General features: G+C 36.9%; 1 protein-coding gene across 9 annotated transcripts in view; it reads left to right on the top strand.

The window, feature by feature from the left end:
* Window positions 1-17,143, top strand: part of CCDC141 (coiled-coil domain containing 141) — a 232,839-nt gene that overhangs the window by 186,939 nt on the left and 28,757 nt on the right. For all 9 annotated transcript variants that reach the window (XM_037848536.1, XM_037848537.1, XM_037848538.1 and 6 more), the window contains 6 exons: window positions 4,985-5,164; window positions 10,515-10,694; window positions 10,879-11,004; window positions 12,862-13,050; window positions 14,509-14,688; window positions 16,501-16,650. In XM_037848536.1, the coding sequence (XP_037704464.1) occupies window positions 4,985-5,164; window positions 10,515-10,694; window positions 10,879-11,004; window positions 12,862-13,050; window positions 14,509-14,688; window positions 16,501-16,650 (1,005 nt within the window). The remainder of the gene's footprint in view (window positions 1-4,984; window positions 5,165-10,514; window positions 10,695-10,878; window positions 11,005-12,861; window positions 13,051-14,508; window positions 14,689-16,500; window positions 16,651-17,143) is intronic.

Below are 17,143 nucleotides of genomic sequence, written 5' to 3'. Positions count from 1 at the left end.
CTGGCCAGCTGAAGCAGAGATGGAAATTCTCTCTTCTGACTGCGAAAGTCATCACTTCTCCTTTTAAAGCCTTCAACTGATTGGATGAAATGTCTCTCATTGCTGAAGGTAATCCTCTGAGTTGATTGTAGATGTAATCCATCATAGAGACAATCAACCTCCTGATGATTTAAGTCCATGAAATGTCCACACAGTAACAGTTAGGCCAGTGCTTGCTTGGCCAAACAATTGGACACCATTACTTGGCCAAGTTGACACATAAGCCTAACCATCACAGTGGTGTACTCATCACCACCCATTACCAAAACTTTTTCATCATCCCAGACAGAAACTCTGTACCCATTAACCATAACTCCCCTTTCCCTGAATCCTGGTAACCTCTACTCTACTTTCTGTCTCTATGAATTTGCTTATTTTAAATATTTCATATCTGTGGAATCATACAATATTTGTCCTTTTATGTCTGACTTATTTCACTTAGCATAATGTTTTCCAGGTTCATCCATGTTATAGTATGTATCAGAACTTCATTCCTCTTTATGGCTGAATAATATTCTATTGTAATGGATTTTGTTCATCCATTCATCAGCTGAGGGACTTTCTAGTTTCCTAGGCTGCTTAAAGCAGGTACTGTGAAATGGGTTGGCTTAAGTAATGGGAATTTATTAACTTACAGTTTTGAGGCTGAGAAAAATGTCCAAATCAAGGCATCCTCAAGGCAATGCTTTCTTCCTGAAAACTGGCTGCCAGTGATCCTTGGCTCCTCTGCCAAATGGCAAGGCATATGGTGGCATCTGCTACTCTCTCCCTTCTCTTCTGGGTTCGTTGATTTTAACTTCTTGCTTCGGTGGCTTTCTCTTCTTTCTCTCTATTCATTCTGTTTATAAAGGATTCATCCTTAATAAGGTTGATCAGAGCTTAACCGAAGTAGCCTCATCAAAAGGTCCTACTTACAATGAGTTCATACCCACAAGAATGGATTAACCTTAAGAACATATTTTTCTGGAGTACATACAGCTTCAAACCACCACGGGGACATTGCATTGTTTCTACCTTTTGGCTATTGTGACTAATTCTGCTATGAACATTGGTATACAAGTATCTGTTTGATTCTCTATTTTCAGTTCTTTGGGGTGTATATCTAGGAGTAGAATTACTGGATCATGTATTTAACTTTTTGAGGAACTACCAAACTGTTTTCCAAAGCAATTGCACCATTTTACATTCCCACCAGCAATGCATGAGGGTTCTGATTTCTCCACATCCTCACCAACACTCATTATTTTACTTTTTTTTTTTAGTGATAACCATCATAGTTGGTGTGAAGTGATATTTCACTTTGGTTTTGGTTTGCATTTCTCTAATTACTGATGATGTCAAATATCTTTTCATGTGCTCATTGGGCATTTTTTATATTTTCTTTGGAGAAATATCTGTTCAAGTATTTTGCCCATTTTTTAGTTGGATTGTTTGTCTTTTTGTTGCTGAGTTCTGTTTACTTCTTTATTTTTCTTTCTACTTTTACCTGATTCAGTTCTCTTCCTTTGTTCCTGAACTGTCACGCAGTTCTCCCCTGGGCCCTCTATTTTTTGCACATTCTATGCAGTTTCCCAGTGAAAATCATATCCTTGCTTATTTCAATTCCCCAATAAATCTAAAGTGGTTCCTCAGCACCATCTCTCTTGAGCTGCAGACCAATGCTTTCAACTTCTTATCATGTATCTCCTCCTATGTATCCTGTAGGCTCCTTAAAGCAAACAAAACACAACTGGTTATCTTTTCCTCAAACATACTTCGTCTTACATATTTAGGCATTGGTTCAATGACCTCATCATCCTTTTAGAATTCTTATATAGAAGCTTCACACGTTCTCCAACCCCTCTCTTAAGGAAGATTTATTTGTACCAGGCCCTCAGCTTATCATACCTGATTTTGTTTACTTCCTGCAACATCTCCATGTTTTAGTTACAATTATCCCACTATAAAAATGAGGCTCTGAGAGTTAGGTGTCCAAGTACAAACAGCTAGTAAATATCAAAGTTGAAATTTAATGTCCAAAACCCTCTCTCTCTTTTTTTTTCTTTTGCTAATTCAAAGGCTGTGCTATCCCGTATCTATTAAGTCAACCAAAAGATTTCTTAACTTCCCTCCTTCTCCATTTCCATCATTACTTCCTTGATTCAGGTCCTTGTCTTCTCTTACCGAGCTTAATAAAGTGGACTCTCTGCCTTTTATAGTTTTCCTTTTACTCTATCCTTTTCTGCTACAAAAGATCATTTAAAGTGAATCTGATCACGTTACCTCCTAAATTCAGGTATGACTCAACAAATGTAATTTGTGAAACATTACAAATAACTTTTACCAAAAATGGACAAAAAATTAAAGTTTCTTGTTAATTGACCAAAAAAGAAGCAAACTAGAACAGATTCAAGGGAATTCCTGTAATGGTATAATTTCAGTGGGGTTTTCTGAGTGAATAAGAAGGATGGATTAAACTTTATGTTTACAAATTGTACATAACAGACAGTCCATCAAATTTACCTCACAGCTTGTAGTGCACAGACCTTTTGAAGTAATGATGATCGCCGTGCTGATTCTGAGTCATGGTGGTAGCTATCAGTTGTTTCAAGAGAATGAAAATGTGTCAACATCATGTTGGTTACGGTCAAAAAGCAAGGCTGAAATGCACTGGCCATTGTTATCGAGCCCAGTTATCCCTCTAGCCTCTTTTCTCACCCCCTTCTACCCCCGTCCCCCAGCTTGTGCAACCTGAGCTTCATCCTCATTAAGATTACTTACTATCATATGAACCAGCCAGCAGTTTCACACTGTGAGCCCACACGTTACTCCTTCCATCCAAGATGTCCTTCTCATGACTCCCTCTCAGCCTGGACAACAACTCCCCAAGAAGTAGATCAAAAGTCGCTTCCTCTGAGAAGGGGTGGTCCCCTAACATTGGGTGTGTCTATAGCATTGTTTGTATATTTGTCTTTGTATTGTAATAATTTGCTTATGGGTCTCTTTCTCTCAGAACTATCTTTGGGAACCCAGGGAAATGAAGGAAATGAAGGCTCCATAGGGAAAGTAACGTTTTCATTAGTTCATAAAGAATAAGCAGGTAACATGACCACAGACATAGGGGACTGGTGGTTTGATGGGTTGAGCCCTCTACCATAAGTTTTACCCTTGGGAAGACGGTTGCTGCAAAGGAGAGGCTAGGCCTCCCTGTATTTGTGCCTAAGAGTCTCCTCCTGAATGCCTCTTTGTTGCTCAGATGTGGCCCTCTCTCTCTGGCTAAGCCAACTTGAAAGGTGAAATCACTGCCCTCCCCCCTACGTGGGATCAGACACCCAGGGAAGTGAATCTCCCTGGCAACGTGGAATATGACTCCCGGGGAGGAATGTAGACCCGGCATCGTGGGATGGAGAACATCTTCTTGACCAAAAGGGGGATGTGAAAGGAAATGAAATAAGCTTCAGTGGCAGAGAGATTCCAAAACGAGCCGAGAGATCACTCTGGTGGGCACTCTTACGCACACTTTAGACAACCTGTTTTAGGTTCTAAAGAATTGGGGTAGCTGGTGGTGGATACCTGAAACTATCAAACTACAACCCAGAACCCATGAATCTCGAAGACAGTTGTATAAAAATGTAGCTTATGAGGGGTGACAGTGGGATTGGGAATGCCATAAGGACCAAACTCCACTTTGTCTAGTTTATGGATGGATGAGTAGAAAAATAGGGGAAGGAAACAAACAGACAAAGGTACCCAGTGTTCTTTTTTACTTCAATTGCTCTTTTTCACTCTAATTATTATTCTTGTTATTTTTGTGTGTGTGCTAATGAAGGTGTCAGGGATTGATTTAGGTGATGAATGTACAACTATGTAATGGTACTGTAAACAATCGAAAGTACAATTTGTTTTGTATGACTGCGTGGTATGTGAATATATCTCAATAAAATGATGATTAAAAAAAAAAAAAAAAAAAAAAGAATAAGCAGGAGTAGAAAAATTGAGGAAACATCATCCTAGGCAGAGGACCCTGAATAAATGGATCATGGGAGATAAGGAGAAAACTTCTTTTTCTGAAAACCATTTGCAGGCTTTCCTCTTAAGTTTATTTTGATTAAGAATGATGTTAAGATATTTAAAATACAGTGAAAAACCACTGCCTGAAATTTTTTTACCCCGTTTAGATTGCTTTCAGTAGTTATAAGCAATCTGAGCCTTGTCCTATTGGCCACTATTATTCAGAATTCGTAAAAACAGTGTAAAATTTCTGCTATTTCTACATTATCCAATTACATGTTAATCTGTATTTCTACAGACGCATTTGATTTGGTATAATCTCTGTTCAAGGAGAATGATTTAAAACAATGTAGTACTACTTACATTGCTTAGCAAATGAGAAAGTATAATACCAAAAAGGCAAACTAATATATTTCAGTAAGATTAGCTCATGGAGGCCAGTTAATATTAATACTTATACAGAAAACTAGTTGTTATTCACCCTCTTTCTGTTCTGGTTTATCACTAATTAAAAGAAAATTGGGTAATTTACTAATAATCATTCACTCACATTTCCTTCTGATTTATATTCGCTGATTCTATATGTGTCTTATTTTGAATTATAAAACTCAGCTGTTATGGAACCACACTGGTCTTTGACATAAATTGTCCCAAATTACAAATCACACACACATATAATACAGTACATAAATATGATTTTGGCGGCAGTAAGAAGTTCCTATGGGTAATAAACTTGTCAGCTCAATTTACTACCATTGGTCATCCTGTCTGCCAACAACCTAAACAGATTTTCATATATTTTCAGTAAATTGACAATATTCAATAATTATTTTAAAAATTCTGCCAATGTAGTTTCAATTTAATTTTATGTTGGTTTTTATTGAAACATAATGTATTTTTCTTAAAAAAATGCTCTTAAGTGTTCTTAACTTTCATTTATATTCTCCCTTTTTAGGTAAAGGAGCAGTCTCAAAGCCTAATGGAGTTTTACCAAACTGAAATCCCTCGGAAGGAAGAGGATGATGCTAAAGCCAAGTATTGGTCTGACTCAGCTGAGAAGCCGTGGCAGCTATTTTTAAAGAAGAGTTTTTTAACTCAAGACCTAGGGCTTGAGTTCCTTAATTTAATAAATATGGTGAGGATGGTATTAACTGAGTCATACCTTCTGCAAGAATTACTTTGTCAAAGTCAAAATCATAAATTCAAAAGTTCAACTGTCTAGTAATCAGCAGCTTGCTTAGGAATTTTTTCATTCAATTTGCTTCATTCAACCTGGAGCATTTATGTGTGTGCTTGATCTAGACCTCTTGTTAGTTTATAACATGAAGGCTATTTTAACTATGAAGAAAAAAAGAGTACCTACAATCCGAATGCATCATTGCTATTATTACATAGTCCTCAGCAGAATTCCCCAAATTTCTGAGTTATGTTGAGAGCATGCAACAGGGTCCTTACAAAATTTCTAGTGGCTGAAGACAATGTCCAGGAAGAATTTTCATTTTGAAGAATTTCTGACTATAGCAGAGCTTTGTTTAATGAAGCACAATTACATTTTTAAATGTACCCTAAAATTTAGTTGTCCTGAGTTAACTATCATGGGATTCTTACTTATATCAATATCTGACCCATTAAAAGATCCCTATAGAGTTTCTAAGCGGTGATTAATCCATCTCTCCTTTGATACCTCAAGTATCTTCCCAATGAAATGGTTCATTCTATTGTGGGAAAACATCAGCTGCTAGGAAACTTTAAAAAAAATGTTAAACTAGATCTGTCTCTTATCTGCTCCTGTCTCTATAGCTACACAGGGAAAACAAGTGATCATGTTTAATTCCTCTTATACATGAAAGACCATCAAACATTGAAAACAATTGCTGTGTCTAACCTGAGTCTTTTCTGCAGCTGAACACATAAAAATCTGTTTTACCATTTATGAGGTAGCTTTGTTTCTCTCTCCAACCTGATTCCATCCCCTGGATTCTCTCTAGTTTATCAAAATTATTCATTATGTGTAATTTTAAAATGAAGCATATTACTTCAGTACAGAGTACAATAAACTGTGCATTATTTTTTAATAATGAGATCAAAGATTATGCTAACATTTTTAGCAATAATTTCCTTTGCTGGTTTATATTAAGCTTGTTTTAAAGCTCAAATAACATTTGTATTGCAATTCCTGTCAAGCTTTTTCTCTCTCATCTTATATCTGTGTCACCATCTTTTTCAAACAAATGTGGGCCTTTATATTTATTCCTGTTTAATTTCACTGTTAGTCTTCATCCATGACTCTATCTTGTTAAACTAATTTTGAACCTGTTATCTTCTATATTAGCTGTCTCTCCTGGGTTTAATTCTGCAGTTTGATAATTATGCTGTCTATGGCTGGAATTAGATCTTTAATGAAAGTGTATAAAGGGCAGGTTGACCTCCCAATTTATTAAGCAATCAGTTGACTAACCAGTTTTTTAAACAATCATGAGTGCTCCCAGTAGTACTTTAATTCAACCACTATTTCACAATCTTATTCTTAAGTCTATAAGGGAGGGATGTTCTCAAATACACTGCTCAAAAGCAGGTACTCCTACCTAGTATCTATCAATTCATAAATAGAATTTGGCATAAATCAGGTTGACTCCTAGTGATTGAGGCTTTCTTCCCCAAATGCTTACAAATTGATAAATGATTAATTTATTGCACTGGTTTTCCATGTGAAGTCTAGGCTACCAATCTGTTAATTGTGTAACCTATCCTTTTCTCCTCTTGAAAATCAAGGCATTTTCCTTTTTCTGTCTTTTCTCCTATTTTCTGTGTGGATTTTCAATAGTAATTGACATCTATTATTTTCTCAGTACTAGGATGTGACCAATTTCAGTCGGGAGCCTTGAATTCATTTAGAAGGGTTAGGTTCTGTGTATCTATTCCCTTATCTCCATTGAGCTACAATTCTCTCTCTCTTTTTTGTTTCAAACTTTGTTGTTTGAAGACCATTCTTGTTAAATCTATATGGAAATATAATACTCATTGATAGCTCAAATTTATCTAATACCAGAGAATCCCTACTAAGTAATTTCCTTCTGTTTCTATTTTATACTAGTGCTTTATTATTTAAAAAAAAAAAAAACGAAACCAAGTTATCTTTCATTTGAAACATTCGTTGCTTTGATATTATATTTACTTATACATATTTAAAATTTTTACTTGGTTCAGTACATCTTCTTCCATGTTTTGATTGTGTACTTTTCTAATTTTCTGTCATAAGGGGATTCAAGTATTTACAAACTACATTTCTGGTTGTCTATCCTTTTTATCACTAAATTTAATCTAAGAAATTTTAATTTATAGTTCTCAAATTTCCAATTGGTTCTTTTTTATTAGATTAAAATTGTTGGATGAAATTATCTTTCTCATCCTCTCTTTTCTCCATTTTTCCTACAGTTTCTTGAACATATCAGTGATAGGTATTTTAAAGTGCGTGTCAACTATCTCCAATGGCTGAATCTGGAGCTGTTTGTATTCTCTACTTTTTCTGTTGATTTCCAGTCATGTGGTCCTGCCTTTTGGCAAGCCTAGTGAAAATTTTATCAAATGCCAAGCATTATGCATAAAAAATTGTATGGGCTCCAGATGGTATTAGCTTCTTCTAGAAAGCCTCACCCTTCTTTCCCTAGGCAATTGAATTGGTGGGAGTTAACTTAATCCAGTCAGGAGCTGTGTGGAATTGAATATGGAGTGTTGTCCTTATAAGTAAGACTCCGTCTATCTCTGGGTCACCTCAGGCTCTCCAGAGTTTTCAACTTAGAGCCTGCTGCATTCTCTGATGCCTCTGCCCCTGGCAAGTTCCAAACTCCAGTCCTTGTTTTGGGAAACTACCGAAAACCTTCCCTCTTCTTTTCAGGGGCTTTTTGCTTAGGTTTTTAAGCCATTGTCCTGCATAGCCTCAGCATTTTGTCAGTGTCCTTAGGGGAAAACCAGCTGTGTGCTTGAAGCCTCCACATGTCTGCCAAAATCTTGGCTGGTTTCTGTCTTCCTGGTAAAGCCCCAATTATCAGCCCCTTGTTAGTGCACAGGATTGTCGCTGTCATAAAGTGATCCTCACCCCCTCGGGTCCTTCTGGTTCTGTTGCGTCAGCAGCTCTCTGCTGTCTTCAAATGGACACTTTCTACATTTTATCTGGCTTGTTCACTTGTTCTAAGCAGATGCACTGATCTGCCACCAGCTACTCCATAGTATTCAGAAAACAGAAGTCCTTTATTACTTATTTAGAATGTTAAAGTTTGTATGGTCAGATTTTCATGTTTTAAGATCTATAGCAGGAACCCACCCAAAATAATATTTTATATCTAAGCTCTAAATAAGCTTAGGTTATCATAATACCAATGCCTAATTAGAATGCTCAGAAATAGTGTTTGTTTTACTACTCAGAGTTCTCTTTCCTTGACATTATCATGCAGTCACTTTGTTCTGAGGTCTTTATCCCTGCCAGATGTTAGGTAAGTTCCTCCTTATTGGTAAGAATTAAGGCCCACTTAGTAGTTCATTTTATTGGCTCAGCAACATTCTGAGAAATAAAATTGTTGATAAAGCAAGTAAAACACATTTTTAATTCTCTTCATATATTTTGGACAGTTAGGCTTCTAGACAAAAATTATTGTTGAAATGTGGTTTGATTGATAGTTAAGAAGGATGAGGGCCAGCTTACATTTTCAGTTGAGTGTTTTGCTCTTGTTTGGGTTATTCATGACTCGTATTTTCAAGCTTGAAATTGAGATCAAGATTGGAGAAACAAATTCAGATCAAAACCCTGGAAGACTTCTTGATGAAAGTGCCAATTTATTAATTTATAGTGGTGAATACCAAGTCTGCTATCCTGGGTATCAAGACAACTGGAAAGCAAGATATCAGAAGACCATTCATTGTGCACGGATCTGTAGGGACTATGGGTAATGACAGAATTTTCCATCCCTGACAAAGAAGTATAATGAATAGAAGGTATTTATTCACTAGAACTTGGGAAAATCATTTAACCTTCCTGAGAGGCAAAATAGTTAAGTCTGCTAAATACATGATCACTCTTCCTTAGATCCTGCTAGTTAGGCATCTACAAATTCTACTATAGCTCTCTCTGTTCTAGACTTCAGGTCATCATACCTTTCTGTTTGTCATTGACATGTTACAGTTTCCAAGATTACATTAAATTATACCTTACATTAAATTTTCATTAATAGTTTATTAATAAGATGTAAAAGCTACTCTAACTCTATTTATAGCATAGATACAAAATATGATTTGGGGTGGGTTCCTGCTGTAGTTATCTAATATCTTTCATAAAATATTGAATCTAGTTAATCAAAATTATAGACTATATCATTTTATTACTAAATCCTCAAATTCTAGGGGGAACTCTCATTTAAGACATGCTAATATTTTTGCAACTCTTACTATTAAATAATATCTCAAATAATATAAAAATATAAATATGCAATATTAATGTCATTTTAAATAATTTTAAAATAAGGTGTCATATTACATAAAATGTCTTGTTACACTTCATGGCAATGTCTTCTAACTACAGTCTAAAAGGTCCCAACTTTTAGTTTCCTAGCTGTCATGTTGATTATAGGAATCCACATATATTTTTGCTGCTTGGAAAAAATCAAGAATTTATAAGGAAAGGCTGGTCATTAAAGTAAAATCATTGTTTTTACAAAAAAAATTCTTCTACATTTTTGATATTTACACAGAATATAGAGCACATGGTCTTACTCTTTTTCGCTCTTATCCTTTGCCTCCAAGTGAATATCCCTTGTTCAAAATCTTTGTTTTGAAAGATTACTTATCAGTCAGCCAGAAAATGTGGAAGTTGGGAAGCAGAGTCTTTGGATTTAGAGTATGAGAGCTTCTGGTACATGATGAAAATATGAATACAGAAATATTTAGATACACATTTCAGTTCTGATAAAAGTCAGAAACTTGAGGAACTGCTCACAAGGGAAATTTAAAATAACTGTGATATGGACAACTGGATAGTTTTTAAGAAAAAACAGAAGTCCAGAAAAATATGCCCCCTCATATTCCCTGATACCGAGATTTTGACATATTCCAATGGGTTTGTTAAAATAAAAGATGGGGTACACATTAAACTTTATACATTAAAATTTTTAATTTCAAAATTTCTGGATCCTAGCACTTACGAAATCACTCCCTCAAACCCCAGGAAATAATCACAATAATAATCTTGCTGCAAAATTAAGGGGGAATACAAACACCACTGGGGTCTTGAAGACCTCAGGACTTCACATCCAGCATAGAATGGTTGAGAGAGCCTAACTGCACCTCCACACATGGAATTCAGACTTGTTTGAATATCAGAACTGCACACTCTGCTTTGACTGTGAGAAAATGTTTTGCCTCCTAAAATAGCTGTATGCAAAGATGTTTTATCTCTTGGGAAAGAAAAGCAGTTACATGGATTATCAATTTAACAGGCAAAACAGAACGAGATATTAAATGTGAAAAATGAAGTGCATATTATGGAGAACACTATTGAAAACCAGAAGGCACAAAGGGAAGAACTGACCCGCCTTCGGGTGGCATGGCAACTTAAAACCACTGAAAGCAAGCCTGTGAAACAATGGTGGGGAGCATTCAAAGAGCAACTGAAGAAGGTAAGGGAAACCCAGGGCCTTTTTGTTCTCTGATGGTTTAGAACCACAAGCTCACTTGAGGTAGTGAGTGTCTTCATGAGGATTGAAAATTTTGATGACGTGAGTCATCACTAAAATGGTTGTAACTATGTTTGCTGGCAGTGTCAAAGAAAACATGCACATAACGATTCCATGTTTATTTCAGACTACTCACAACTTAAAACTTCTGCAGGAAGCACTTATGCCTGTGTCTGCCCTTGACCTTGGAGGGAACCTCCAGACCATTTTAGATCTACGAAAAAAATGGAATGAAATGAAGCCTCAGTTCCAGGTGAAGAAATAGATTGCTGGACTTGGGAGAATGGACTATGCTTTGAAAATGTTCTCTTGTGATTTACCTAATTAATTTTAATAGGATGGTAAATTACAATTTTTAAACAAAAGTATTGTGTAAAACACAATTTTCTTTCTGCTTTTCTGCACTATTCTGTATTTAATGATATACCAACATTCAGGCTACAAAATGTCCTTAGTATATTTTATATCTTTGATTATTTTAATTTGCATCAAATGATTTTCTTGGTAAATCATTTGGTTATTTATCATATATCATATATAGTAACTAATTATTTTCCTAGGGAGTATAGGCATGTTTTAGATTGGGGGATCTCAGAACAAGGATGGGCAGCTTCTGGTGCAGAGGATATGCTGCCCCCAGCCGCTGAAACTGCCACAGTGATGGCCCTGTTCCCACAGACGTCTAAGGTTCCCACAACCGTCCCAGGAATTTTGCTGAGCTCTCCTGTTCATCCTCTCAGAGAGCACCGGGTCAGGAGCACAGTGGTATGAGAGAGAAAACAATGAGTCATGTTCCTGGGCCCTGACTGTTTAACACATTCCACACCCCCCACCTCCTGCCTCTCCAAAACTTGAGACCCTGCCAAAAATGGTTGCCTGGATTCTTGTTTTTGTTTTTTTGTTTTGGCTGCAAAATTAATATACCTGTGTTTCTGTCTGTCACTACTTCTTAAGTATTGATTTTAAAGAATCCCAGCATCAGACAGTTGAAGATTCCTTTACGGAATATCTAATTGTAGGTCCCTTTAAGACAAAACTGATGTATCATATAATACTCTCTCACAACACACACACACCATTGTAGCCCACAGTGAATTTCCTTCAAATTCTTTCCTTCAAATTCCTAGAAAATGTCTTCACTGGCTTACATGTCAGTTTCTGTGATTTACCCTGTGTTTTATGCTTTGTATGTTTGCACTGCATGTGTGCGTGTGTGTGTGTACGTGTGTGTTCCTCTAAGTCAGGGACCATTACCAAGCATCTCTAGATCTTTCGCTGTGATGTGCATATATTAGAGGTCCACTTGCCTAATTTCAACTTGAAGACCCTTGTTAGGTCCTTTGTCTGCAAATTATCTCCTTGGCATAAATCATTTCCATTATTTCTATCTTTGATAGAAGACCCATGCATGAAATTTTAGTAACTCCCTCTTTAATCTGTCCACCCTTCGCAAATTCTACCCCTGGGTATGGAATCCTGTAAGGGATATCTGAGCAGTGCTGAACAAAAAGGAAGGTGATTTATCCCTCCCTACATGTGGTGGCTATTTGTGGACTTCAGGTGACTGCCTTTAAAGCTGCATATCTACTGTGCTGTTCAGCTGATAGTTTGTTCTGATCATTCTTTTATCACACGGGACAAGTAATTCCCCCACTATATTTTAATAATTGTGATCTCTTGCTATTCTTACCACACCACCTGATTGTAGTCTGTATTAAATATCAGAGATGATTATGGGCCTCATAAAATATTCCAACATGCATTTACCTAAACAGTCTACTAGAATATTTGGTATGTCTGAGAAACAGTACTCTTCATTTTACTACCTAGCTTTGAAACTTGTACTATGTCCATTTTAATAAAAAGCTTTTTTTTTTTTTTTTTTTGCATTGCTCACAATTTTTTTAAAATTTCTGAAATGATTAGGGATGGAATATGTATCCCTAGCATCAAGCACAATGTCTGGAATTTTAAGGAACTCATACATAAGTATTTTTTTTTTTAACAAATGAGAGATTGATTTGTTACTTAGATCTTCATATTGTCAGTTGTAAAGTAAAAAGCTCTCTAAAAGCTATCTAGTTTCCCTTTATTGCTTTACATTTTTTAGCAACTGCATGATGAGGTTCAGTACATTATAAAAGTATCAGAAGAGTTACGTGGTAAAGGAGCCCCTGTGAAAGAGAAGTCTCAACAACTGAAGGACCTCATTCACCTCCATCAAAAGCAGAAAGAGAGAATCCAAGATTATGACGATATCCTGTACAAGGTAGTCCAGTTCCACCAAGTCAAGGAGGAGGTGAGACTTGTAATGAATGTGTGAAAGATCCTGAGTTATAAACCATGACATTAAAAAATTATTGTTTAATAAAGACCAAGTTATATAGTTATACAGTGTGGCCCCAAACTTCTCTCTACTATGCTCCCTTCTGTTCCCGCCAAACTGAGCTCTTCTTTGTTCCTCAGACAGGGCACACGTTCCTAGCTTCAAGCGTGACTCGGCTGCCCTTAACCTGACAGGGCCTCCTTTCTCCTCTGTTCCATGTAGAACCTGTTCCTCCTCCCAGAGATCCTACCTCGTTTGGAGTGACTTCTCTTTCTTTAAGTTCCTAGAGCTCCCATTGCTTGTTCTACACGTCTAGCATTTTCATAATCTTGATTCTTAATTACTTCTTGATAAATACAGCATGTTTTTCCCTAACTCAAGTTGTAAATTCTATGGGGGCAGAAACCAAATTCAATTTCTTTGTCTCCCAAGTTTCTGACATGGTGAATTTCTCAATAAGTATTTATTTATTGGTTGTTTTTCTAAAAAAGTCATAGTTACTAGCCCTCTATTAACCCAAAATAGGCGTAATGATATCCCTTTTAAAAAGCCTTCTGAATTTGCTCAGAATATGGACCTAGAACTTGCTAAGATCAGGATATGACCATTGTTCCAGTGTGCTAAAGCTGCTAGAAATGCAATATACCAGAAATGGATTGGCTTTTACAATGGGGGTTTATTAGTTCACAAATCTACCGTTCTAAGGCCATGAAAATGTCCAAATAATGGCATCAAGAGTTAGATACCTTCTCTGAGGAAAAGGCTGATGGTATCTGGAACACCTCTATCAGGTGGGAAGGCAACATGGCTGGAATCTACTGGTCCTTTGCTCCTGGGTTGCACTGCTTTCAGCTTCTGATTCCAGTGGCTTTCTCCTTAAGCATCTGTGGGTTCTCACTTAGCTTCTCCGGGGCAGACTCTGGGCTTCATCTCTTAGCTTAGCATCTCCAAACATCTTTCTGTCTGCATCTCCAAACATCTCTCTCAGCTCTCTTCAAAATGTCTCTACCTTTTATCCTCTCATAGAGGATGCCAGTAAACTAATTAAGACCCACTTTGAAAGGGCGTGGTTACACCTCCACAGAAACAAGCCAGTCAAAAGAACCCACCCACAATAAGTCTGCACCCACAAGAGGGGATTAAAAGAACGTAGTCTTTCCTGTGGTACATAACAGTTTCAAACCAACACAACCATAAAGAATGGTTTCTTCTTTAGTAAACCTGACAATGTTAGCCCCTCAATTTTACCCTGTTGATTTACAACATTGTCACATTTATTTGACTATGTCACTAATAATTATGGATGAGTTGGGCAGCTTTTGACCAGCTACTAAAATATGCTGTAGGAAACAGACCTTGACAAAAAATCTACCTTTAAAGTATTTTTAAAAATATAAAACCCAGGTTAATGGTTAATGTCCTAAATTCCAGCTGAGACGTCTCCTCAAATCAAGAGAACTGGAATTTCTCGAGCAGCCGAAAGAACTGGGAGATGCGCATGCTGCTCTGATTGACCTCAGCCGCTCTCGGGAAAAGCAGGCACAGATAGACCATCTCCATGGGCTGGCCGTCTCCTTGGGGGTGGACATCATCTCCTCAGTGCAGAGGCCTGTAAGCCACTCTATCCCATTACGGCTGGGACTTGGGCTATCACCTGAAAGATACCTGGCAGATTGTCTAGTACATGTTAAATTAAAAATACGTTACACCATTGAGGTGTAGTTATTTATGGTTAGTTTCCACCACCAGTAACCAAGAAAAACTTTTTAAGGACAAAATCTGAATATAAAGGCTTGTTTCGTATATTTGTCCTTACGCTAACATTAAAACTAAAATAATATTTCTGTTTTAGAGCGGTGCTGTCCAAACAATAGTTGACTTTTTAGCACTTGAATGTGGCTCATGCAGCAAGGAACTGAACTTTTAATTTTAATTAACTTAAATTTCAAAACTGAAACTCAATACAGTCATTGGAAAACATTTAAGTATCTTGGGAACAACTCAAGCATGTGAGTCCACACTTTTAAATTGTAAATTTTATGAAATAAATACAGATCAAGTATTTCTGATAAAAATTTAGCAACAGAATGGAGATATGTTTTGAGTGCAAAATGCACACCTGATTACAAAGATTTAGTATAAAATGAAAAAATTCTTATTAATACCTAATATTTAAAAAAAATTGGGTACATGTCAAATGACATTTACATGTATTGGTTAAATAAAATATATTATGAAAATTAACTTCACCTTTTTTCAATTTTTTAATACAGCTGCTAAAAAATTTTAAAATTGCTTCTGTGGCTCACATCATATTTCTATCAGACAAAGCTCCATTAGCATTTCAAACCTGGAAGGGATCTTAAAGACCATGTGGCCCAGACCCTCATTTTATAGATGAAGAATCTGAAGCCCAGAGAAAATGGCTGCTTTATCCACTGTGACAGGACACTGCCAAGAAGCCGAGAATGGAGGAGGCCAGACCTCCTGCTCCACCCCAGGCTCTGGGCACTGACCGCTGGATCTGCTTTCGGCCACTGGGCTGACTTCAGTAGAGGAGCCTAAAATAGAAGGAACTATTTCCAGGTCAAAATTCATAAATAATACACTGGGCTCTGGTTTTTAAGAAACCCTCCATATTTCTAATTTGTAGGGAAAAAAAGATTGTGTTTATTTTCACCAGTATGTATAGCATTAATAAAATTATAATGGCCGATTTTACTTTAAAGTTCATTTAGGATATCCTCTAACCTATCTGGAGTGCTATGAACCTATAGTTTGGGGTTTTGTTTTTGTTTTTGTTTTTGTTTTTTAACTGATAGACATAGAAATATAAGATACCTGTCCCTGTTAATAGAATATATGTTTACCAAGAAAAACTTCTTTTTTAAGGAGTTTGATTTTATTATTGAATGTATTTTAAAAGGAAAAAAGAAAGCAAGGAGCCTTGCTTTGCACAAATAATGTAAATTGTTCTTCAATCCACATTTGGCCTTGGCCCAGCAGCACCTCAGCACTGAGTGGAGATTGGAGCACTTGCATAATGAAACTGAGGTTAAGCTCAAGTTGACAGGAAAATTATAGGGCAGAAGCTGAATGTTTCTAATGCATATTTTATGCCTTTTGAGGTAAAAATTATACCTTATAATGAATGATGTCTCTGTGGAGTTGGGTGTGATGGGCAAATCATCAAAACTAGACATTCAAGACTGGAAATGTAATGGTTTGCCTTTCTCATAATGTTGGGTGTCTGCTTTCTTTCTGAAATAATTACATTCACATAGGCTTAAGGTAAAAATAAATCAGGAGGCCTATTTTTTAAAAAAACATCATTTCTGAGTTTCATAATGCAGGTAAATAGCGTATTTGTCTCTTTGATGTTTCATTCGTTCCTTTTGTCGCTTCCACTACTCTTGTTTTTAGAACTGCTCTAATATTTCTGCAAAGAACCTACAGCAGCAGCTGGAGACCCTTGAGAGGGACAATGTGAACTGGCGTGCCAAAGCTGAGGCACACGAGCGGTCCCTGTCCCGCAGCTTGGAGTATTGCACCACGAGAGACGAGATAAACGAGGTGGGAGAGGGGGGTGAGAAGGGACACATTGACAGTCAATGCACCCATCCATCCACACACACAAACACACACACACCATGGATCAGGGAACTCTCTTCTCTCTGTCCTTTAATCCACCAGACAGTGGCCTCAGTGGCTAAGGAAATTTGAGTAAACGGAACAGTCCCCAAATTGTTGAAGTCAGTATGTCATCAATACATAGGGACACCTAGAATGAATATTACTGTTTTTTTTTTTTACTCAAATCCTCATAGCAGCTGTTTGCTTGAGTGCCTACAGCTTTTTGAGAGCACAGAGGAAAGGGTGGCTCTGTCCCACAGCGGCCAGCTCCAGCCTGCGGGGATCCTATTTAAGTACCATTGACTCGTGAAGGGGTGCTAAGGTCCAGGGGAGCAGACTCTTTCCTTCAGAGGTTTACAGAGTATTGTCACCAAGGTGAAATTGGTGGTTTCATATTTACTCAAACTAAGTGGATTTTCTGTCAAAGCAACTC

The sequence above is a fragment of the Choloepus didactylus genome, chromosome 9 (genome assembly GCF_015220235.1).
Source record: "Choloepus didactylus isolate mChoDid1 chromosome 9, mChoDid1.pri, whole genome shotgun sequence".
Lineage (NCBI taxonomy): Eukaryota > Metazoa > Chordata > Mammalia > Pilosa > Megalonychidae > Choloepus > Choloepus didactylus.
Note: the sequence above shows the minus strand (reverse complement) of the source record. Positions and strands in the feature narration are given on the sequence as shown.